This window comes from Phacochoerus africanus, chromosome 2, assembly GCF_016906955.1.
Source record: "Phacochoerus africanus isolate WHEZ1 chromosome 2, ROS_Pafr_v1, whole genome shotgun sequence".
NCBI lineage: Eukaryota > Metazoa > Chordata > Mammalia > Artiodactyla > Suidae > Phacochoerus > Phacochoerus africanus.
The window spans coordinates 177,594,027-177,612,865 of NC_062545.1; the positions used below are offsets into that span (position 1 = coordinate 177,594,027).

An 18,839-nucleotide genomic window follows, 5' to 3' on the forward strand; every position below is an offset into this window, starting at 1 on the left:
CGCAGCTAGACTGTTTTGTTTTTCCATATAGCTCCTTGTGATCTCAGTGAGGAACTAGTTTTCTGCTTAGGAGAAGTAGGCCTAATTAGAAGTTCATCTGTAAATATTGATAGACCAGAGTAAAATTTTAACATAGTGATTGATTTGTATAAGCTGTTTATAAGGCTAATTTAGGATTCTTGTTAGATTGGGATTTATTAAAATATTCTCCATGGTATAGGCCATTTGGCACATTTCTTTTGTCCTGGTGGTAATTTAGAGAATTACCAATTCCCTGAACAGTTTCTCCATTATTCTTCTTTGAAGGAGAATGAATTGTGAAATCCAAAATGCCTGGATTAGTCACAACTTTACTTCTAAGTAATTGTGCATCTGTAACTTAATATCTTTGTGCCTCAGTTTCATCTATAAAATGGGGATAATGATAGTACTTTCTTCATAAGGTTGTTGTGAGTATTAAATGATTTAATATAAGTAAAGCAATTGCAATAGTAACTGGCACATATTATGCAATAGATTGTAGCTGCTGTTTTTATTATTAGCTGTTCTTTGTTAGTACAAGTAACTAAAGTAATTATTTGTGGATTGCAACAAAGCCTGTGCCATCAAATGAACACCAAATAATTTAATGCCTTCTGTATGATGTGGTGTTTTCTAGGCCCTGTGGTAAAGAAGCCAGATAAAATATTCTTTCTTGGGGGAGCATATATACTAGCAGGTAGATGGACGTTCTTATATTAGTATTTATTGTATTTACTGTTCAAAAAGTGGAGCATTAACTGCTTAAGTCCCTAAATAGTAGAGGAATCTTGACTAAAGTGGCATTCATGGGCAAGAGGGAAGGATGTTTCAGTGGTGGTGAGGTCTCTAGTTTTAGATTTAGAGGTAAAATTTGGACATTCACTATAAGAGTTCTTAGGAAATTGGTTAAAAATAGTATATTCTAGCCTACAGCCTAGAAGAAATATAAGTCCTGTTATTTCAGATATTCTAAAAGCTGTTCTTAGTTTACGTTCATCAAGAGAGTAAATTTAACATATGTATGTGTTTTTCATTTATATATATTAATTTCTGAAATATTTTTTAAGGAAGTTAGAATAAATGTTCAATTAAATGTTAGAAGTGAAAAAAGGAGTTCCCGTCGTGGCTCAGTGTTTAACGAATCCAACTAGGAACCATGAGGTTGCGGGTTCGATCCCTGGCCTTGCTCAGTGGGTTAATGATCCGGTGTTGCTGTGAGCTGTGGTGTAGGTCGCAGATGCGGCTCGGATCCCACGTTGCTGTGGCTGTGGCGTAGGCCGGTGGCTACAGCTCCGATTAGACCCCTAGCCTGGGAACCTCCATATGCCGCGGGAGTGGCCCAAGAAATAGCAAAAAGACAAAAAAAAAAAAAAAAAGAAAAAAACCTAATGTTTATAATCTTATTTTATATATTCAATAAATTTGCACTTTTACAAATTGTTATCATGAGTCTCATGTATTAAGTACTGGGAATACAAAAATATTGACTGATTAAAGATAGTTTCACAGTAGTGTCATTTCTAATATTGCTTGACTTAACAGAATAACTTTTTAAAGAATAAAAAAAAAATCACCTGAGAGAGATCCCACTGTGGCGCAATGCAGTTGGAGGCATCTTTGCAGCACCAGGATATAGGTTCAATCCCTAGCCTGGCACAGTAGGTTAAAGGATCTGGTGGTGGTGTTGCTGCAGTGTAGATGCAATTGTGGCTCAGATCTGATCCCTAGCACAGGACCTCCATATGCCAAGGAGCAGCCAAAAAACAAACAAAAGAAAATCATTTGAATAATATATTATTGTTTAGAAAATGTTTTAACAGAGTGAAACTCATCTCTTAGAATTGGCTTTTTTGTTTTGTTTTGTTTTCCTGTGACTTTTTCATTTTCCTTCTTTATAGGGAGAATGCAGCTATGAATTGGAAATTAAATCTTATTTACAAGTGGAAGATATTAGCTCAACCTTTAGTATTTCTAAGAATGGTACCTTTACTAGTAACAAGAAATCTTCATTTCCAAAGAGTGTAAATCAAGACAGATCATTCCTGATGACAGAATCTGATGAAGAATGTGCTGAAATTTTTAAACAAACTCATATCAAACCTACTAAAATTGCATCTGTAAAGAAGAAAGCTTCTAAAGAACTGAAAAAAGGTCAACCTAAAAAAGAAAATAAGAATGTTGTCATGGATCCTTTAGATACTAATGGCAATTCTACTATTGAAGATATTTTTCAGGTAGACCTACTAAATGATAAAAAAGCATCAGATACAGATGAAGTTGCTGCCACAGGGGCTATCAATGAATATGTTGGTAATAAGTCATGTGGTTTATTGACAGATTGTCAGTTTATAAATAAATCTACTAGTTCATTTACTGGAAGTTTTTCAGATTCTGGTTATAACAGTTTCAGCGATGAGAAATCTCTTTCATCTAGCTTATTTTTCCCATTTGAGGATGAACTTTATGTAGCTAGAACAGATGACCCAATTTATAATTGTCATTTATTAACAAAAGAGGTACTAACTAATGTAGAGAGATTTTTATCTCATTCTCCTCCTCCCCTCAGTGGACTCTCAAATTTGGAATATGAAATTTCTAAGGGTTCTGCACTTGAGAACTTGCTTTCTCTACCCAGCACAGAGTGTTTACAGAATGATAAATCCATCTGTTTGATGTCACATTCAGCTGTAAATTCTCAACAGAATTTAGAATTAAGTTCACTTAAATGTATTACTCTTCCTGCTGAAAAAAATTGCCTTTCTGGTACAACGAATGGTACCATTATTGATGAGCCAAACTACTGTGACTATGATATAGTACATAAAGATACTAAAAATGAAAATTTAGTATCTAACAATCATATTCAAATAAACACAGGCCTTCCAAAGTGTTTTGTTGAAGAAAAGGATCCTGATATTGCTAACTATGGCCTCCCAGTATTGCATTCTGATCAGGATGAGAGTTTACCATTATTTGAAGATGTTAATACAGAGTTCAATGATGTGAGCCTTTCTCCCTTGAATAGTAAATGCAAATCTTTATGTGTGTCAGACAAAACTGCTGTAAATGAAATGGCATTGGTTTCTCAGTTCTTAATTTCTGATGAACTTTTGTTAGACAATAATTCTGAACCCCAAGATCAAATTATTGGTGATACTGTTAGTTGGAAACATGAAGATTTGAGAGATGTACATGAGGAAAAATTGAAGAATGATGAATATGGTTTTGACTGCTCTAAGTATTTATTTTCTGTTACATTTGACTTAGGATTTTGTAGTCCAGATTCTGATGATGAAATATTAGAACATGCATCAGATACAAATAAGAATAAAGTTTCAGATGATCTACCTGGAAGGCATTTAGATATTAAGGAGATAAGCGATGCAAATTGTGTTTCACATCAAGCAGCAATACCAAGAGACCAAGTTGATAGTTCTGTGAGCATAAGTGTTACTAACCCATCAAGTGAAGATAAGCGGAATCCAACTTTAACGTGTTTTCCAATGAGTGCTGCAAAAAATAAGAAAGGTACATCTCCTGGTTATTCTCAGTTTTCTTTGCCAGTAGGAGAAAAAATTATGAGCACGCCCCTTTGTAAATCAAACACACGAAACTCATTTTCCAAGAAGAGAATAGATATGGCTAGGAATTCAGATTCTAATAAGGGAAACGTAAATCTACAAAGTTTCAAAGAAACATTGAATTCAACTTTTGACAATTCAGGATTTTCTATAGAAAAGGATAAAAGCAAGGAACAAATCAATCTGCGTCAATCCCGCCATTCTGCTGAAGGTAAGATTCCAACTATATAAAAAACACATTGTTTTAGAATGATTACTTTGGATCAGATTCTGTAATTTTTCAAAATGTAATTTCTCAATATGTGGTGTGTTGAATTAGGTAACTCATGTACTTAACTATATATTTCTTAGGTATATTCTTACTAAGACTTGTTTTATCTAAATATTCATGCATGCTGTGGGAAAAGCATTATGCTAGACACTGAAATATAGAAATATAAGATTTGGCCCTAGCCTTTGACTGTAAAACACAAACAATTATGTGGCATATACATTTGAAAAGGTATCAGTAAAATGTGAAAACAGCTACCAAATGAATAACAAGATAGCAGACATTTAGAATGTTCAAAAGATGAAAAAATTTTGAACTGAATTAGATTGGAAATGTTGACTTTTAATGTAGATTTTAATTTTGGCTCCTCAGGAATATTTATGATTTGAATTTGTTGAAATAATCAAGGGAGAATTTAGATGTTATAAAATGATAAAAACAGAGGGAAAGAAGGAAAGTGTAAGACTTTGAGGGGATAGTATAAAGTAGAGGTTTTTGTTTTGTTTTTAGGCTGCATCTGCAGCATATGGAAGTTCCCAGGCTAGGGATTAAATCAGAGCTATAGCCACCAGCCTACACCACAGCCACAGCAATGTGGGATCTGAGCCACGTCTGCAACCTACACCACAGCTCATGGCAATGCCAGATCCCCAGTCCACCTAGCAAGGCCATGGATCAAACCCACATCCTCATAGCTCCTAGTCAGGCTTGTTAACCACTGAGCCATGAAGGAACTTCTTCAAGTAGAGGATTTATATAGCACAGAATGTGAGGAGAAATTTACTGTTTGTGTATAAAAAATTACTCCCCCAAATTTAGGAGCTTAAAATAACATTTATCTCACAGTTTCTGTAGTTTAGGAATTTGAGAGTTGCTTAACTGGGTGGTTCTGGCTTAGCATATCTCATGAGATTATAGTCAAGATTTCACCTGGGGTTACAGTCATCTGAAGACTTAAGTGGGCATGTAGAACCTGCTTTCAGGATGGCTTATTTGGAAGAGGAGAGGAGGGTGATGGTAGGCACACAGGAATCTCTGGTCCATAGCAATTCTAAAATCTAGTAGAACTGAGATTGAAAGTTTCTTTTTTCTTCTTTTTTTTTTGTCTTTTTGCCTTTTCTAGGGCTGCTCCTGGGGCATATGGAGGTTCCCAGGCTAGGGGTTTAATCGGAGCTATAGCTGCTGGCCTATGCCAGAGCCACAGCAACGCAGGATCTGAGCTGAGTCTGCGACCTACACCACAGCTCATGGCAATGCTGGATCATTAACCCACTGAGCAAGGCCAGGGATTGAACCCTCAACCCCATGGTTCCTAGTCGGATTCGTTACCCACTGCACCACGATGGGAACTCCGAAGGTTTCTTGATTAGTACTCAAAGCCTGGGAATAATTAATAGCCTTGACCTCTTCAATGGCTATTAATCTTCCTACAAACAATTCCTTGAGACTTTTCATGCTTTTACTAGCTCTCCTCAAAAATCCGTTCTGCTGACTTTCTAGTTCTAAAGCTATGTCCACAGTTTAGGTTTGGTATTCAGTTCCCTATTTCCAGGTACCAAATCTTTATTATCTATCTCTTGCTGTGTAACAAATTTCCCCTCAAAATTAATAGCTTAAAACAACAAACAGGTATTATTTCACCATCCCTCTGAACTAGGAATTCCAGAATGGCTTAGCTGAGTGTTCTAGATATTTAAGAAGTTGCAGTCAAGATGTTGGCCAAATCTGCACTTATCTGAAGGCTTGAATAAGCCTGGAGGATCACATTGCTCTTGGTTAAGAGGACTCAGTTTCTTACTATGTGGGTCTCTCCATAAAGTTACTTCCTATATTCTAACCATATAGCATCTAGCTTCTTCCAGATCATGTGATTAGAGAGAGCAAAAAGCAAGAAGGAGGTCTTTTATGACCTAGACTCTGAAGTAACATACCTTCACTTTCATTATATTCTTTTGTTAGACGCAAGTGACCAAGTTTGGCCTACTTTCCAGGATAAAGGAATTAAGATCCACCTCTTGAATAGCAGGCATATCGGAGGATTTATGACTCTATCTTAAAACAACCACAGGTTTTTATACAAGGTTTCTGAAAGACACACACAAAAAAAGTGTCTTCAATCAAAATTTTATGAAAGTGCAAAAATAGAGCTTTCTTTAAGTACCTGGAAATTTGAAGGATTTGATTTTACATGAGTGTTTTGTTTTTAGCATTCTTTCCACCCACATAATTTGTTCCCATTACAACATTTGGTTGGCTACCAATTTTTTAAAAAAATGTAGTTGATTTACAATGTTGTATTAATTTCTGCTGTACAGCAAAGTGATTCAGTTATATATGTATTTTTTTAAATGTTCTTTTCCATTATGGTTTATCACAGAATATTGTATATAGTTCTCTGTGCTGTCCATTAGGACCTTTTTGTTTATCCATTCTATATGTAATGGTTTTTATCTGCTAACCCCAAACTCTCACTCCATCCCTCCATCCTTGGCAACCATAAGTCTGTTCTCTATTTTTGTAAGTCCGTTTCTGTTTCATAAAAGTTCATTTATGTCATCTTTTAGATTCCACATATAAGTGATTTCATATGGTATTTATCTTTCTGACTTACTGACTGACTTACTTCACTTAGTATGATAGGCTCTAGGTCTATTCATGTTGCTACAAACGGCATTAATTCATTCTTTTTATAGCTGAGTAGTATGCCATTGAATATATATTCCACATCTTCTTTTAGTTTTTTGCTTTTTAGTGCCACACCCATGGCATATGGAAGTTCCAGGCTAGGGGTCAAATCGGAGCTACAGCTGCCAGCCTATGCCATAGCCACAGCAATGCCCGATCTGAGCCACATCTGTGACCTACACCACAGCTCGTGGCAATGCCAGATCCTTAATCCACTGAGTGGGGCCAGGAATTGAACCCACGTCTTTATGGATACTAATCGGGTTCCTAACCCGCTGAGCCACAATGGGAACTCCACGATATCTTCTTTATTCGTCTGTCATTGGATATTTAGGTTGTTTCCAAGTCTTGGCTATTGCAGATAGTACTGCTGTGAACTTAGGGGTGCATGCATCTTTTTGAATTATAGTTTTGTCTGGATATATGCCCAGGAGTGGGATTGCTGGATCATGTAGCAACTCTATTTTTAGTTTTTTTTGAGGACCCTGTAACTCTTCTCCATAATGGCTGCACCAGCTTACATTCCCACCAAGTGTACAAGGGTTCCCTTTTCTCCACACACTTTCCAGAATTTGTTATTTGTAGATGTTTTAATGCTGGCCGTTCTGACTGGTGTGAGGTGGTACCTCATTAGTTCTGATTTGCATTTCTCTAATAATTAGCGATGTTGAACATCTTTTCATGTGACTGTTGGCTATCTGTATGTCTTCTTTGGAGAAATGTCTTTTTAGTTCTTCTGCCCATTTTTTGATTGCATTGTTTTTTTATTGTTGAGTTGTATGATGTTTCTATATTTTGGAGATTAAGCCCTTGTCAGTCACACTGTTTGCAAAAAAGTCAGTAAGTTGTCTTTTCATTTTGTTTACAATCTCCTTTGCTGTGCAAAAAGCTTGTCAGTTTGGTTAGGTCCAATATGTTTATTTTTGCTTTTACTTCTGTTGCCTTAGGAGACCGACTAAAAAAAAGCATTTGTACAATTTATGTTAGATAAATTTTTGCCTATGATCTCTTCTAGGAGTTTTATGGTGTCATGCTTAAGTCTTTAAGCCATGTTGGGTTTATTTTTGTATATGTCATGAGGGTGTGTTATAATTTCACTAATTTACATGTGGATGGGGTGACTACCAATTTTTATTTTAATAGTTATGCACACACACATGTATATGTACACATACGTACTTATGTACATAAAAAATATATTTGTATTGTTTTGTAGCCTTCAACTGGAAAGAGAATGAGACATAAAGGGCAGTAAGACTATAGTAGATTTTAGGGACAAATTGTAGAACCATTGACTAATAATTATATTTTGTACCCTTCTGGTATTTTTCAGTTAATTTGTAAAATTGAACCTGAGTTAAATATGTGTTTATTATCAAGATTTATCATTTCTTAATTTCTTCACTGACACTGGTTTTATTTTTCTGTCTTTTCCTATGCTGATTTTTGGGCCAAACTCCTAAAAAACTATCTTGTTTGAGAGTGAATAAATGTTGAGATTGCCAGAAACAATTCTTATTTTACCCATCAATAAAATAGATTGTTGTGTTTGGATAAACTTAAATATGTTGACAAATTATTTTTTAATAAATTTTAGATGAACAATTGACAAGCAGTGAAAGTGAAGATGATGAGATTTTCCAAAGAAAAAGTAAAAAAAATAAAAGAAATGTTTTAGAATCCCCTGAGGTGAGTTATTCATTAATAACAATAACTTGATCATATAAAGGTTTTTGTTCCTCTTGAATCTTTCTTTTTTAAATGTTTTACTTTATTTATCTACTTTATCTAGAATCAGAAAAATAGTGAAGTTGATTCTCCACTTCATGCTGTCAAAAAGCGAAGGGTTCCTCCAAACAGAGTAAGTAAATAACAAATAATGTTATAGTAATTCAAATTATTTTGGAGTAAATATTACAAGAAAAATATGTGTATAGATGAACATAGGTATGTTTGGTCTTACAGATATATGTTTAAATTAACAGAAAAATAGATAGTAAATCCTGTGCGACTGGAATTTCTGTTTTAATTTTAAACTCTCTCAAAAGCTATCCCTATTTTTGTCATTATACTTCAGCAATTCAGCAAATGTTGAATAAATACCTACTCTGTACCTACTGTGTAAGGTGCTGGGGATACTATAAAGATTATTTCCTGGGTTTTTTTTTGTTTTTTGTTTTTTTGGTATTTAGGGTGACACCTGCAGCATATGGAAGTTCCCAAGGCTAGGTAGGAGTTGAATCGGAGCTGCAGCTGCTGGCCTACACCACAGCCATAGCAACACCAGATCTGAGCCAGGTCTCTGACCTATGCCAAAGCTCATGGCAGTACCCGAGGCTCAATTCACTAAGCAAGGCCACTATCCTCACGGATACTAGTTGGGTTCGTAACTCTCTAAGCCACAGCAGGATCTCCTGTGGTACTGTTTTAAGTCTACAATCCAGTTGGAAAGGTAGGTAAGTAAAGAGTTAATATCAATATAATTTTTTAAAGTTAAGTGATAAGAAAAATAAGCCCTTAACTTTGAAGATAATATCTTACTTAAATTTTAAAGTGTATGTGGCAGTTAGGGAAGAGAAAAGGGAGAAGGAATGGTATTCCCAACAGCTTAAAGAATCACACCTGTTTCCTGTGGGGAATCAGCATCTCTTACTGTTGGATTATAGAAACAAAAAGTATCAGGAAGTAAAATTGGAGAAAAATTGAAGTGAGTTTTTAGAAGGCCTTATTCTTTCATTTGCTTACTGAATGGGTTTGAAAGCAGGGAAAAAAAGGAGTCCAGGATGACTCTCTGGTTTTGGCATGGGCTAGTTGGCAAATGTACCACATCTTTAGAGAAAACAAGAAAAAACAGTAAGTTCAGTGTTGAATATATACAAGTGTGAAGTTCATGATAGTAAAGTGACAGTATCTAGCAGGTACTGTTGACTATATGAATGTGAATTTTGGATGGGGGGGCAGGCCTTAAGGGCAATAACATTCATTTATCATCAGTTTATAGCTGATAGCTAAATTCTGAGATTTGGAAATCTTGTGTGTTTTAATTCTCTAATATAAAATACTATAATTTGTACAAAATTAAAAATGCAATCAGTCCATATTAACTTTGTATATTTATATAAAACTTTATTAGAAAAATAGCTTTGGAGTTCCTGTTTTGGCTCAGTGGGTTAAGAATCTGACTAGTATCCATGAGAATTTGGGTTCAATCCCAGGCTTGCTCAGTGGTTAAAGGATCCAGTGCAGCTGTGGCTGTGGCATAGGTCATAGCTGCAGCTCCGATTTGACCCCTAGCCTGGAAATTTCCATATGCTGTGGGAGTGGCAAAAAAAAAAGTTTAGATCAGCTATCTAAAAAGAAAAAAATGAAAATAGAAGCAACAACCCTTGAGAAACACATTAAGATACAACACTCCAATTATATTTTCTTATGCAAGAATTTTATTGAATTATAGTTAGATTTTTCATCTAGTGATGAGAGTGAGAATTTTCACAAACGAGATGCACAATCAGAAGACTTCATGGATGATAATGGGAATGCCAGAAGAGGTATCAAAGTCCGAAAGAGACAGAGTCACTTAAAGGTAAACTTTTTTTGGTTTCTTTCATATAGATATACTATATATTTTTTATTAGTAAGGAACATTAGATTTTACATAGAAGTAGATTTTTCTCTCTATGATTTTCTTATGGGAAAAAGCTCCAAAATATCGTGCCTATGATTTTCTTTTTTTTTTTTCATTTTTTAAAATAATTTATTGAAGTATAGTTGATTTACAAGGTTGTGATAATTTCTGCTATACAACAAAGAGATTCAGTTATACATGTACACACATCCATTCTCTTTCACATTCTTTTCCCACATAGATTATCACATGCTTTTTTTTTTTTTTTTACGGAATAAAATACATATATTTAAACACAATTACATTCAGACAGATTATTATATCATGGATCTTAAGAAACAGATTAAGTGCCTCCCTCTGGAGAAGTGGAATGGACAATATGCTGAGACAAATAGGAAATTTATTCTATGCTTTATCCCATTTTGTATGGCTTTCATCTTTACTATTTAGTATTAGCTATTATATTTCAATTTTTCTTTAAAAATTAGCATTATATTAAAGTTGTGTATATTATGCAACTAAAATTTATAAGGAAGAGAGCCTTATATACCATTAAATATTTTATATAGCATAATAAAAAGAATAACTTAACTGGTAAGAATAACAAAAATAATACACCTCTGAAAATAAGTAAAATATAAAATGCAGAAATTGGTTAAAAAACAGTGTATTGGTTAAAAAACAGTAAATATGTCCTCACAATTTGTTACATCTTATTGATTCTTCAGTATAGGCATTACACCATTCTAGGTGATATGGTAAACAAGACATTATAGACCTTACATTGTACCATGGAGAGAAATGGTTATTAATAATGCAATTGTAGAATTGTATTATTTAATTGTACAGTTGCATTATTTAATCATAGTTATCATAAATTCTTTGATGGAGAGGACATCAGAATCAGATGTGAGAAGACTTCAGCATTCCAAGAATGATGTCAAATAACCCCCTTCATTGTGGATTATGCACTTATTTACCATGAGATATATTTCTTCTCCAGAGATTCCTTGTTTGTGTATCAATTGTAGATTTTTGGTTTGCAGTTATTCTGAAGTTTTGATATAAGAGTCTATATGTATATGAAATTGTTTTAAGTTGTTGTTATCTCAATTGCAAGTTCATCTCCAGTGTCCTGCATTTGTACCCACCTCTTCTCATGATTTCTGATTTTGGTGGTATAATTGTGCATGGATGATTTAATATCTTTACTATATATAAACCTTTACTGGTGAGCCTTGTCATTTATGGAATTTTTGTTTCCTGTTGCTGTCTTGTCTTTTCTGCCTAGAGAAGTTCCTTTAGTATTTGTTGTAGGGCTGGTTTAGTATTGCTGAATTCTCTCAACTTTTGCTTATCTGTGAAGGTTTTGATTTCTCCTTCAGATCTGAATGAGAGCCTTGCTGGGTAGAGTAATCTTGGTTGAAGTTTTTTTCCTTTCATCACGTTAAGTATATCATGCCACTCCCTTCTGGCCTGCAGAGTTTCTGCTGAAAAATCTGCCAATAACCTTGTTGGGGTTCCCTTGTATGTTATTTGTTTCTTTTCCCTAGCTGCTTTCAAGATTTTCTCTTTGTCTTTTTGGTCAGTTTGATTAATATGTGTCTTGGTGTATTCCTCCTTGGGTTTATTTTATATGGTACTCTTTGTGCTTCCTGGATTTGAGTGAGTGGTTCCTTTTCCATGTTAGGGAAGTTTTTGGCTATTATCTCTTGGAGTATTTTTTGTGTCCCCTTCTCTCTCTCTTCTCCTTCTGGCACCCCTGTAATACGGATGTTGTGTGTTTCACGTTGTCCCAGAATTCTCTGAGACTCTCCTCATTTGTTTTCAGTCTTTTTTCTCTTTTCTGTTCTGCATCCATAATTTCCACTAATCTGTCCTCCACCTTGCTTATTCATTCTTCTGCCTCCTGTATTCTGCTGTTAGCTGCTTCTAGTGAATTTTTGATTTCAGTTTTTGTATCTCTTCTTGTTTAAGTTTTATATCTTGTATCTCTTTGGTCAGTGTTTCCTGTAGTTATCCATCTTTGCCTCCAGTTTATTTCCAATGCCTTGCATCATCTTCAGCATCAACAGTCTAAAGTCTTTTTCCTGGAGGCTGAGAATCTCCTCATCGCTTAGCCGATTTTCTTGGGTTTTTCCTTTTTCCCTCATCTGAGTTATAGTTCTCTGTCTTTTCATTTTTGTAGGTTTTTGGTGTGGTGACCTTTTTACAGATACTAGAGTTGTAGCCTCTCTTACTTCTGGTGTCTGCCCCCCTTGTGGCTGAAGTTGGTATGGGGTCTTGCTGTAGGCTTCCTGATGGGAGGGGCTGATGGCTGCCCACTGGTAGGTGGAGCCGATTCTAATCCCTCTGGTGGGTGGGGCTTAGTCTCTGGATGAGATTAGAGGCATCTGTGTGCCTGAGGGGTCTTTAAGTAGCCTGTTTGTTGATGGGGGTGGGGCTGTGATCCCATCTGGATTGTTGTTTGCCTTGGGGCTTCTCAGTGCTGGCTGACTGATGGGTGGGGATAGATGTTCCCAACATGGCCATCTCCAGAGAAAGGCAGCTGCTGAGTAATCCCGAGAGCTTTGCCTGGAATGTCCCTCCCTCACAACAGGCCACATTCACCCCTGTTTTCCTAGGATGTCCTCCAAGAACTGCAGTCAGGTTTGACCCAGATACCTATGGAGACCTCGCTCTGCCCTGGGATCCAGTGCATGTGAAAGTCCGTGTGTGCCTTTCAAGAATGGGGTCTCCCTTTACCCTTGTCCTGTGGAGCTCCTGCACACAAGCCCCACTGGCCTTTAATGCCAGCTGCTTCAGGGGCTCTTTCTCCGAGGGCTGGATCCCCGCATGTGAGGGTTTGATGTGGGGCTCAGAACTCTCACTCTCTCACTCCTGTAGGTGAGTCTCTGTGAACCAGTTAGTTTCCTACCAGGTAGGTATGGGGTTGTTTATATAGCGAAATTGCCCCTCCTACCTCTTGACATGCCCTCCTCTTTTTCTTCTGGAGTAGGGTATCTTTTTTAAGATTTCTGGTCCATTTGGGTGGAGATTGCTCAGCTTTTAGTTGTGAATTTTGTTGTTTTTAGGAGAGAGGTTGAGCTCCAGTCTTTCTATTCTGCCATCTTAATCCTCCCATCTACTTTTTTTTTTTTTTACTGGAATTAAAATCTTAAAGTGTGGTATTTTTATTTTTCTTTGTGTTTTAAAACTCTTGCAGTGTTGTGTTATTTTGAATCACTATATGAAGAAACTTCAGTGTATTGATGATTTTACATTCCGATTGAAGAAAATAGAGAAGAGTTCCCGTCGTGGCTCAGTGGTTAATGAATCCGACCAGGAACCATGAGGTTGCAGGTTCCATTCCTGGCCTCACTCAGTGGGTTAAGGATCCGGCATTGCCGTGAGCTGTGGTGTAGGTCGCAGATGCGGCTCAGATCCCACATTGCTGTCACTGTGGCGTAGGCCGGCAGCTATAGCTCTCATTAGACCCTTAGCCTGGAAACCGCCATGTGCAGCAGGTGCAGCCCTATGGAAAAAAAAGAAAAGAAAAGAAAATATATAGACAGAAATCTGAGTTTTAGAATATTTGTTTGTATGATAATTGTGTTTCTTATTTCTATCCGGTATTCAATTTCTTGGAAAAGAGTTCTTAGCCCCTTTTTTTCTTTTTGATCTTTTTAGGGCTACACCTGCGGCATATGGAGGTTCCCAGGCTAGGGGTCTAATTGGAGCTGTAGCTGATGGCCTACACCACAGCCACAGCAAAGCGGGATCCGAGCCACATCTGCAACCTACCCCACAGCTCATGGCAATGCTGGATCCTTAATCCACTGAGTGAGGCCAGAGATTGAACCTGAAACCTCATGGTTCCTAGTTGGATTTGTTTCCGCTGTGCCACGACGGGAACTCCCATTAGCACCTTTTTTCTGATCCATCCTTTGTGGTGCAGTATTTTTCCTGGCAGAAATTAATTAGCTGGAAGACTCAGGAGACTTTATGCTTATTAAGAAACATATAGAAAGCTGACATTCTGACTTGTACTGTATTTATAACAGAATTATCAGAAGAAATTTAAAATAAGTATGGTACTTTATGATTTTTTTGCAGTTTTCTATTTTTATTATCTTTGGTTTTTAAAGCACAAGCAAGAAATCATTTTCCATAACTGTTTCCAGTTATTTAAGGAAATTATATTATTTTTTTACGGGTACCTTCTTGTTTTCTAATGTGTTTTAGCTTGTAGCAAGGAAGTTTTTAGATGATGAAGCAGAACTTTCCCAAGAAGATGCACAATGTATTTCATCAGATGAAAGTGATGAGTCAGAAAATGAACAAGATTCCTCATTACTTGACTTTTTAAATGATGAGACTCTACTTTCACAGTCTGTAAATGGTAAATGATATAATGATGCTTTTTTTTCTTTTAATTTTCAGTGTTCAATGTGGTGACATTTAAATATTCTAGTCAGTTTCCAAGAACCCTTGACTTTAAGGGGAATTAAATTTGATGTGTGAGATATTTGGTCATTTTCATTCCAATTCTATAATATTTGTTTTATGTGAGAGTTGGTTGTGTATAGCCTTCTGCTAATTTGATTATTTCTCTCCAGAATGACATGGCTGGCTCAGTGTCAGATGTTCATTCAACAAGTGTTTGGTGCCTACTATTTGTCTGGTAGTCTGGAAGGTTCTTGGGAGAGTTGTATCTGTGAACAAAATAGACTAAACCCCCTTATGAAGCTTGCATTTGAGTGGAAAATAATAAATGATATACATAATGAAAATGTTATAGGAAAATAGAAAGAATGAAAAATTTATAGGAAAACAGAAAGAATTGCTTAAGATGAAGATTTAGAGAGGCAAGAGTTAGGGGTGTTAATGGACAAGCTGCAAGTTTTAAATAAGGTAATTAGGGGTAGGCCTCACTGAGGTGACATTTGACCAAAGACTAGGAGACTAGGAATTCAGCAATGTGGTTTGTTAGAACCAGCTGAGACACAAGGCTAAATTTATTAAATTTGCTAAGTAAGGGAGATCTACTTTTAGAAAACAGTCTCCCTAGACAATGCTTGAGCAGATCTTCTATACATCTGTATTAGAGCAGATGATTCAGGCTGGCTATAATAGAAATGGCAAAGATTTGTGTGGCTTTTCTGATTCTGATCTGATCTTTGACAAATCTTGCCATTATTCTGTTCCTACAGTGCCTGATATGACTTAAAACAACAGTTTCCCAGGGTCCCTGGCCTTAGAGAAAAAAAGTTTTAAGTACAGAGTTCTTAGGACTATGTTGCTGATACTGATATGATGTGCAGAATAAGGTTTCTTAGTACTATGCCCTTGTTGTTCATTAACAGAAGTGGCTTTTGCAGGTCTGTAGTGTAATCTGGTGGGAGAATGTTGATGCAAAGATGACAGCCAGTGTAGACCCTGAGCCAGGAGTGTGCCTGGCATATTCATGGGAACAGCATTATGACTGGAGATGAATGAGAGAGAAGGGGGAGTAGTAGGAAGTAAGATGAGAGGTAATGAATGAGCAGTGAGCTCATGGCCTTTTAGAAGTACTGTTCTAGCTTCTGTGTTGAGAATGGTCAATCTGGGAGCAAAGATGTTCTTAAGTATATGCTTTCTTTTTTTTGCTTGGATTTCTTGTGTTTTATCAAATGATTTCTATAACTCAGATGTAGTACTAAGGTGTTTGTATGCATTTATTTTTCATGAAGAAGCAATGTCTTGATCTTCATTTTCAGAGGAGAGAGATAACTAAGGCAGAGAGCTTAAAGAAATTGTCTATGATCACCCAACTAGTTGGTCTATCAAAGGCAAAACTCCTAACTTGGTGTTTTTGAATAATTGCTTTTAGACACATATCAATATATATTAAATGTCTTGTGTGTGAAATAAATCCACAAGTTTTGAATTATGGAATTTGGGATAGGTTGAAGTTAAATACTTTGCTCATTTTCATTTAAATAATTTTGCTATTTGAAATTTATATTATCTCTACACAGATTCTGAAATGAGAGCTATTTACATGAAATCTTTGCGAAGTCCAATGGTGAGCAGTCGGTATAAAATGGTCCATAAGAAACATAACAACATAAACATTTTCTCACAGGTATGAACTATAGAAATACAGTGGAGAATTTCCTGGTGGTGATGTTGAAATATATTCCTGTTAATGAAGCCTTCTTTTGTTTCTAAAACTGGACCTTCAGAACTATTTGCAGTAATTTCTGCCCTGAGTAAGGAAGGTGAACTCAATAAATTGTCAAAATCTCTCTTAGTCCTAATTTGATCAAATTTTCCTTTATCTTGAGCTAATTAGAAAAAACTCTTAGATTGTTTTCCAATTAGAATCTTTCAAAGGAAGTGAATAGAACTTTATTATCTATTAGTTAAAATTTTAATTCTTCTATGCTGTCATAGTTTTCTTAAAGTTAATTTTTCATAAAAATAGTATATCTTAAAAATTATAGCTTATTTTTTATTTATAGATAACAATTTCATATTAGTCTTGTTTTTTAAATTGCCATATTTGGCTTGGAAATAATGGTCATTTGTATCTCTGTATTTTCATTGTGTTTATTATATAGTACTTATCAAATTGGTTTTTTTGTTTGTTTTTCTTAGGGTTGCACTGTGGCATATGGAGGTTCCCAGGCTAGCGATCTAATTGGAGCCACAGCTGCCAGCCTACACCATAGCCACAGCAACACCAGATCTGAGCTGCATCTGTGAACTATACCACAGCTCATGGGAACTCCGGATCCTTAACCCACTGACCGAGGCCAGGGATTGAACCCACAACCTCATGGTTCCTAGTCGGATTCCTTTCTGCTGTGCCACCATGGCAACTCCCTCAAAGTGTTTATAAATTATGTTTATTTTTCTGGCTATTGCAGTAGACTAAATTTCTAGAGGGCGGATAATTCTTTTTTTTATTCCCAAACTCCCCATTTCCTTCCATAAAGAATATACTCAGAGGCATTCCCTAGTGGTACAGTGGGTTAAGGAACTGGCATCGTCACTCTTGTGGCTTGGGTTGCTGCTGTGGTGTGGTTTAAATCCCTGGCCTGGAACTTCTGCATGCTGTGGCCATGGCCAAAATATAAATACACACACACACACACACACACACACAACACACTCAGAAAGAAGATATGGTCTATATAGAGAGTGGAATACTACTCAGCCGTAGAAAAGAATGAAATCTTGCCATTTGTGACAACATGGAAAGACCTAGAGGGTATTTTGCTAAGTGATATAAGTCACACAAAGACAAATACTGTATAATTTCACTTATGTGGAATTTGAAAAGCAAAATAAATGAACAGACATAAAAAATAAATAGTCAAATAGTCATAGACACAGAAAGCAAACAGGTAATTGCCACAGAGCAACTGCAAAATAAATGAGTCACAGGTGTAAAATGTACAGTGTGGGGAATATAGTCACAAATGTGATATCTTTTTATGGTGACAGATTGTAACTAGATTTATTATAGTCATCATTTTGAAATGTATGTTATGTAGCAGGAATTGACGTAGTATTATAGGTTACTTATACTTTAGAAACAAACTCAGAAAAAGAGATAAGATTTATGGTTACCACAGGCTGGAAAGGGGGTTCTGGGAGGGAGTTGAATGAAGGCCATCAAAAGGTACAAACTTCCAGTAATAAGATAAATAAGTACTAGGGATATAATGTAAAACATGATAAGTATAATTAACACTAATGTATGTTATATATGAAAGTTGTCAAGAGTAAATCATAAGAGTTCTCATCACAAGGAAAAAGTATTTTTTCTATTTCTTTAATTTTGTATCTATGTGAGATGATAGGTGTTCATTAAACTTATTTCATGATGTAATTAGTCAAATCTTTATGCTGTACTCCTTGAACTTACAGTGTTGTATGTCAATTATATTTCAATACAACTGAAAAGAAAAAAAAGAATATTCTCTATATTTTAGTTGAGCAAGTGACTGAATTAATAAAGTGAAATATTCAAAAGATATCATGAACTTAGAAGTTGTTAAATACATGCTGATTTTATGAAATTTGTTGTTTTCATTTGTATTTTTATTATAGATTCCTGAGCAAGATGAAACATATTTAGAAGACAGTTTTTGTGTTGATGAAGAGGAGTCTTGCAAAAGCCAGTCAAGTGAAGAAGTCTGTGTTGATTTTAACCTAATAAGTGAAGATTCCTTTGCAAGCGGGAGTAAAAAATATAAAACCCGTCGAGCAGTAAAACTAAAAGAAATGAAGAAGAGACAAAATAGTGTGCCTTCAAAAAAGAAATTATTCAGAATTATTTTACCGGCTGATTCAAGTGAGGAGGAAAACCATGTCAGTGATAAACGAGAATCCAATATTGTGGTTGACCCAAGAACTGTTACCAAGTGTGAACAACAAAATCACTGTTTGCATTCAGTGCCTTCGGGGTCTTCATTGCAGTCCAGGGACCACTCTAATCCAATTGCTAATCAATCGCCAAACCAGAGACAACAGACAGCACTTAATGTAAAGGTCACAGTTTCTGATGCTTCAGACTCCAAACCTCAGAGCCATAATGACATTGAATCTACTTTATCATCATTGACTACTGTTGATTCACAGAAAGACTGTAGAAAACATCCAATTCAGTCGAAGGTATGAATCA

At 35.8% G+C, this 18,839-nt stretch overlaps 1 protein-coding gene across 1 annotated transcript in view; it reads left to right on the forward strand.

Moving 5' to 3' along the window:
• The window catches only part of FANCM (FA complementation group M), a 65,105-nt gene that overhangs the window by 39,412 nt on the left and 6,854 nt on the right, over positions 1 to 18,839 (forward strand). The window contains exons 14-20 of the mRNA XM_047767254.1: positions 1,920 to 3,813; positions 8,156 to 8,247; positions 8,351 to 8,419; positions 10,013 to 10,141; positions 14,408 to 14,564; positions 16,183 to 16,289; positions 18,266 to 18,829. Coding sequence (XP_047623210.1) covers positions 1,920 to 3,813; positions 8,156 to 8,247; positions 8,351 to 8,419; positions 10,013 to 10,141; positions 14,408 to 14,564; positions 16,183 to 16,289; positions 18,266 to 18,829 — 3,012 coding nt within the window. The remainder of the gene's footprint in view (positions 1 to 1,919; positions 3,814 to 8,155; positions 8,248 to 8,350; positions 8,420 to 10,012; positions 10,142 to 14,407; positions 14,565 to 16,182; positions 16,290 to 18,265; positions 18,830 to 18,839) is intronic.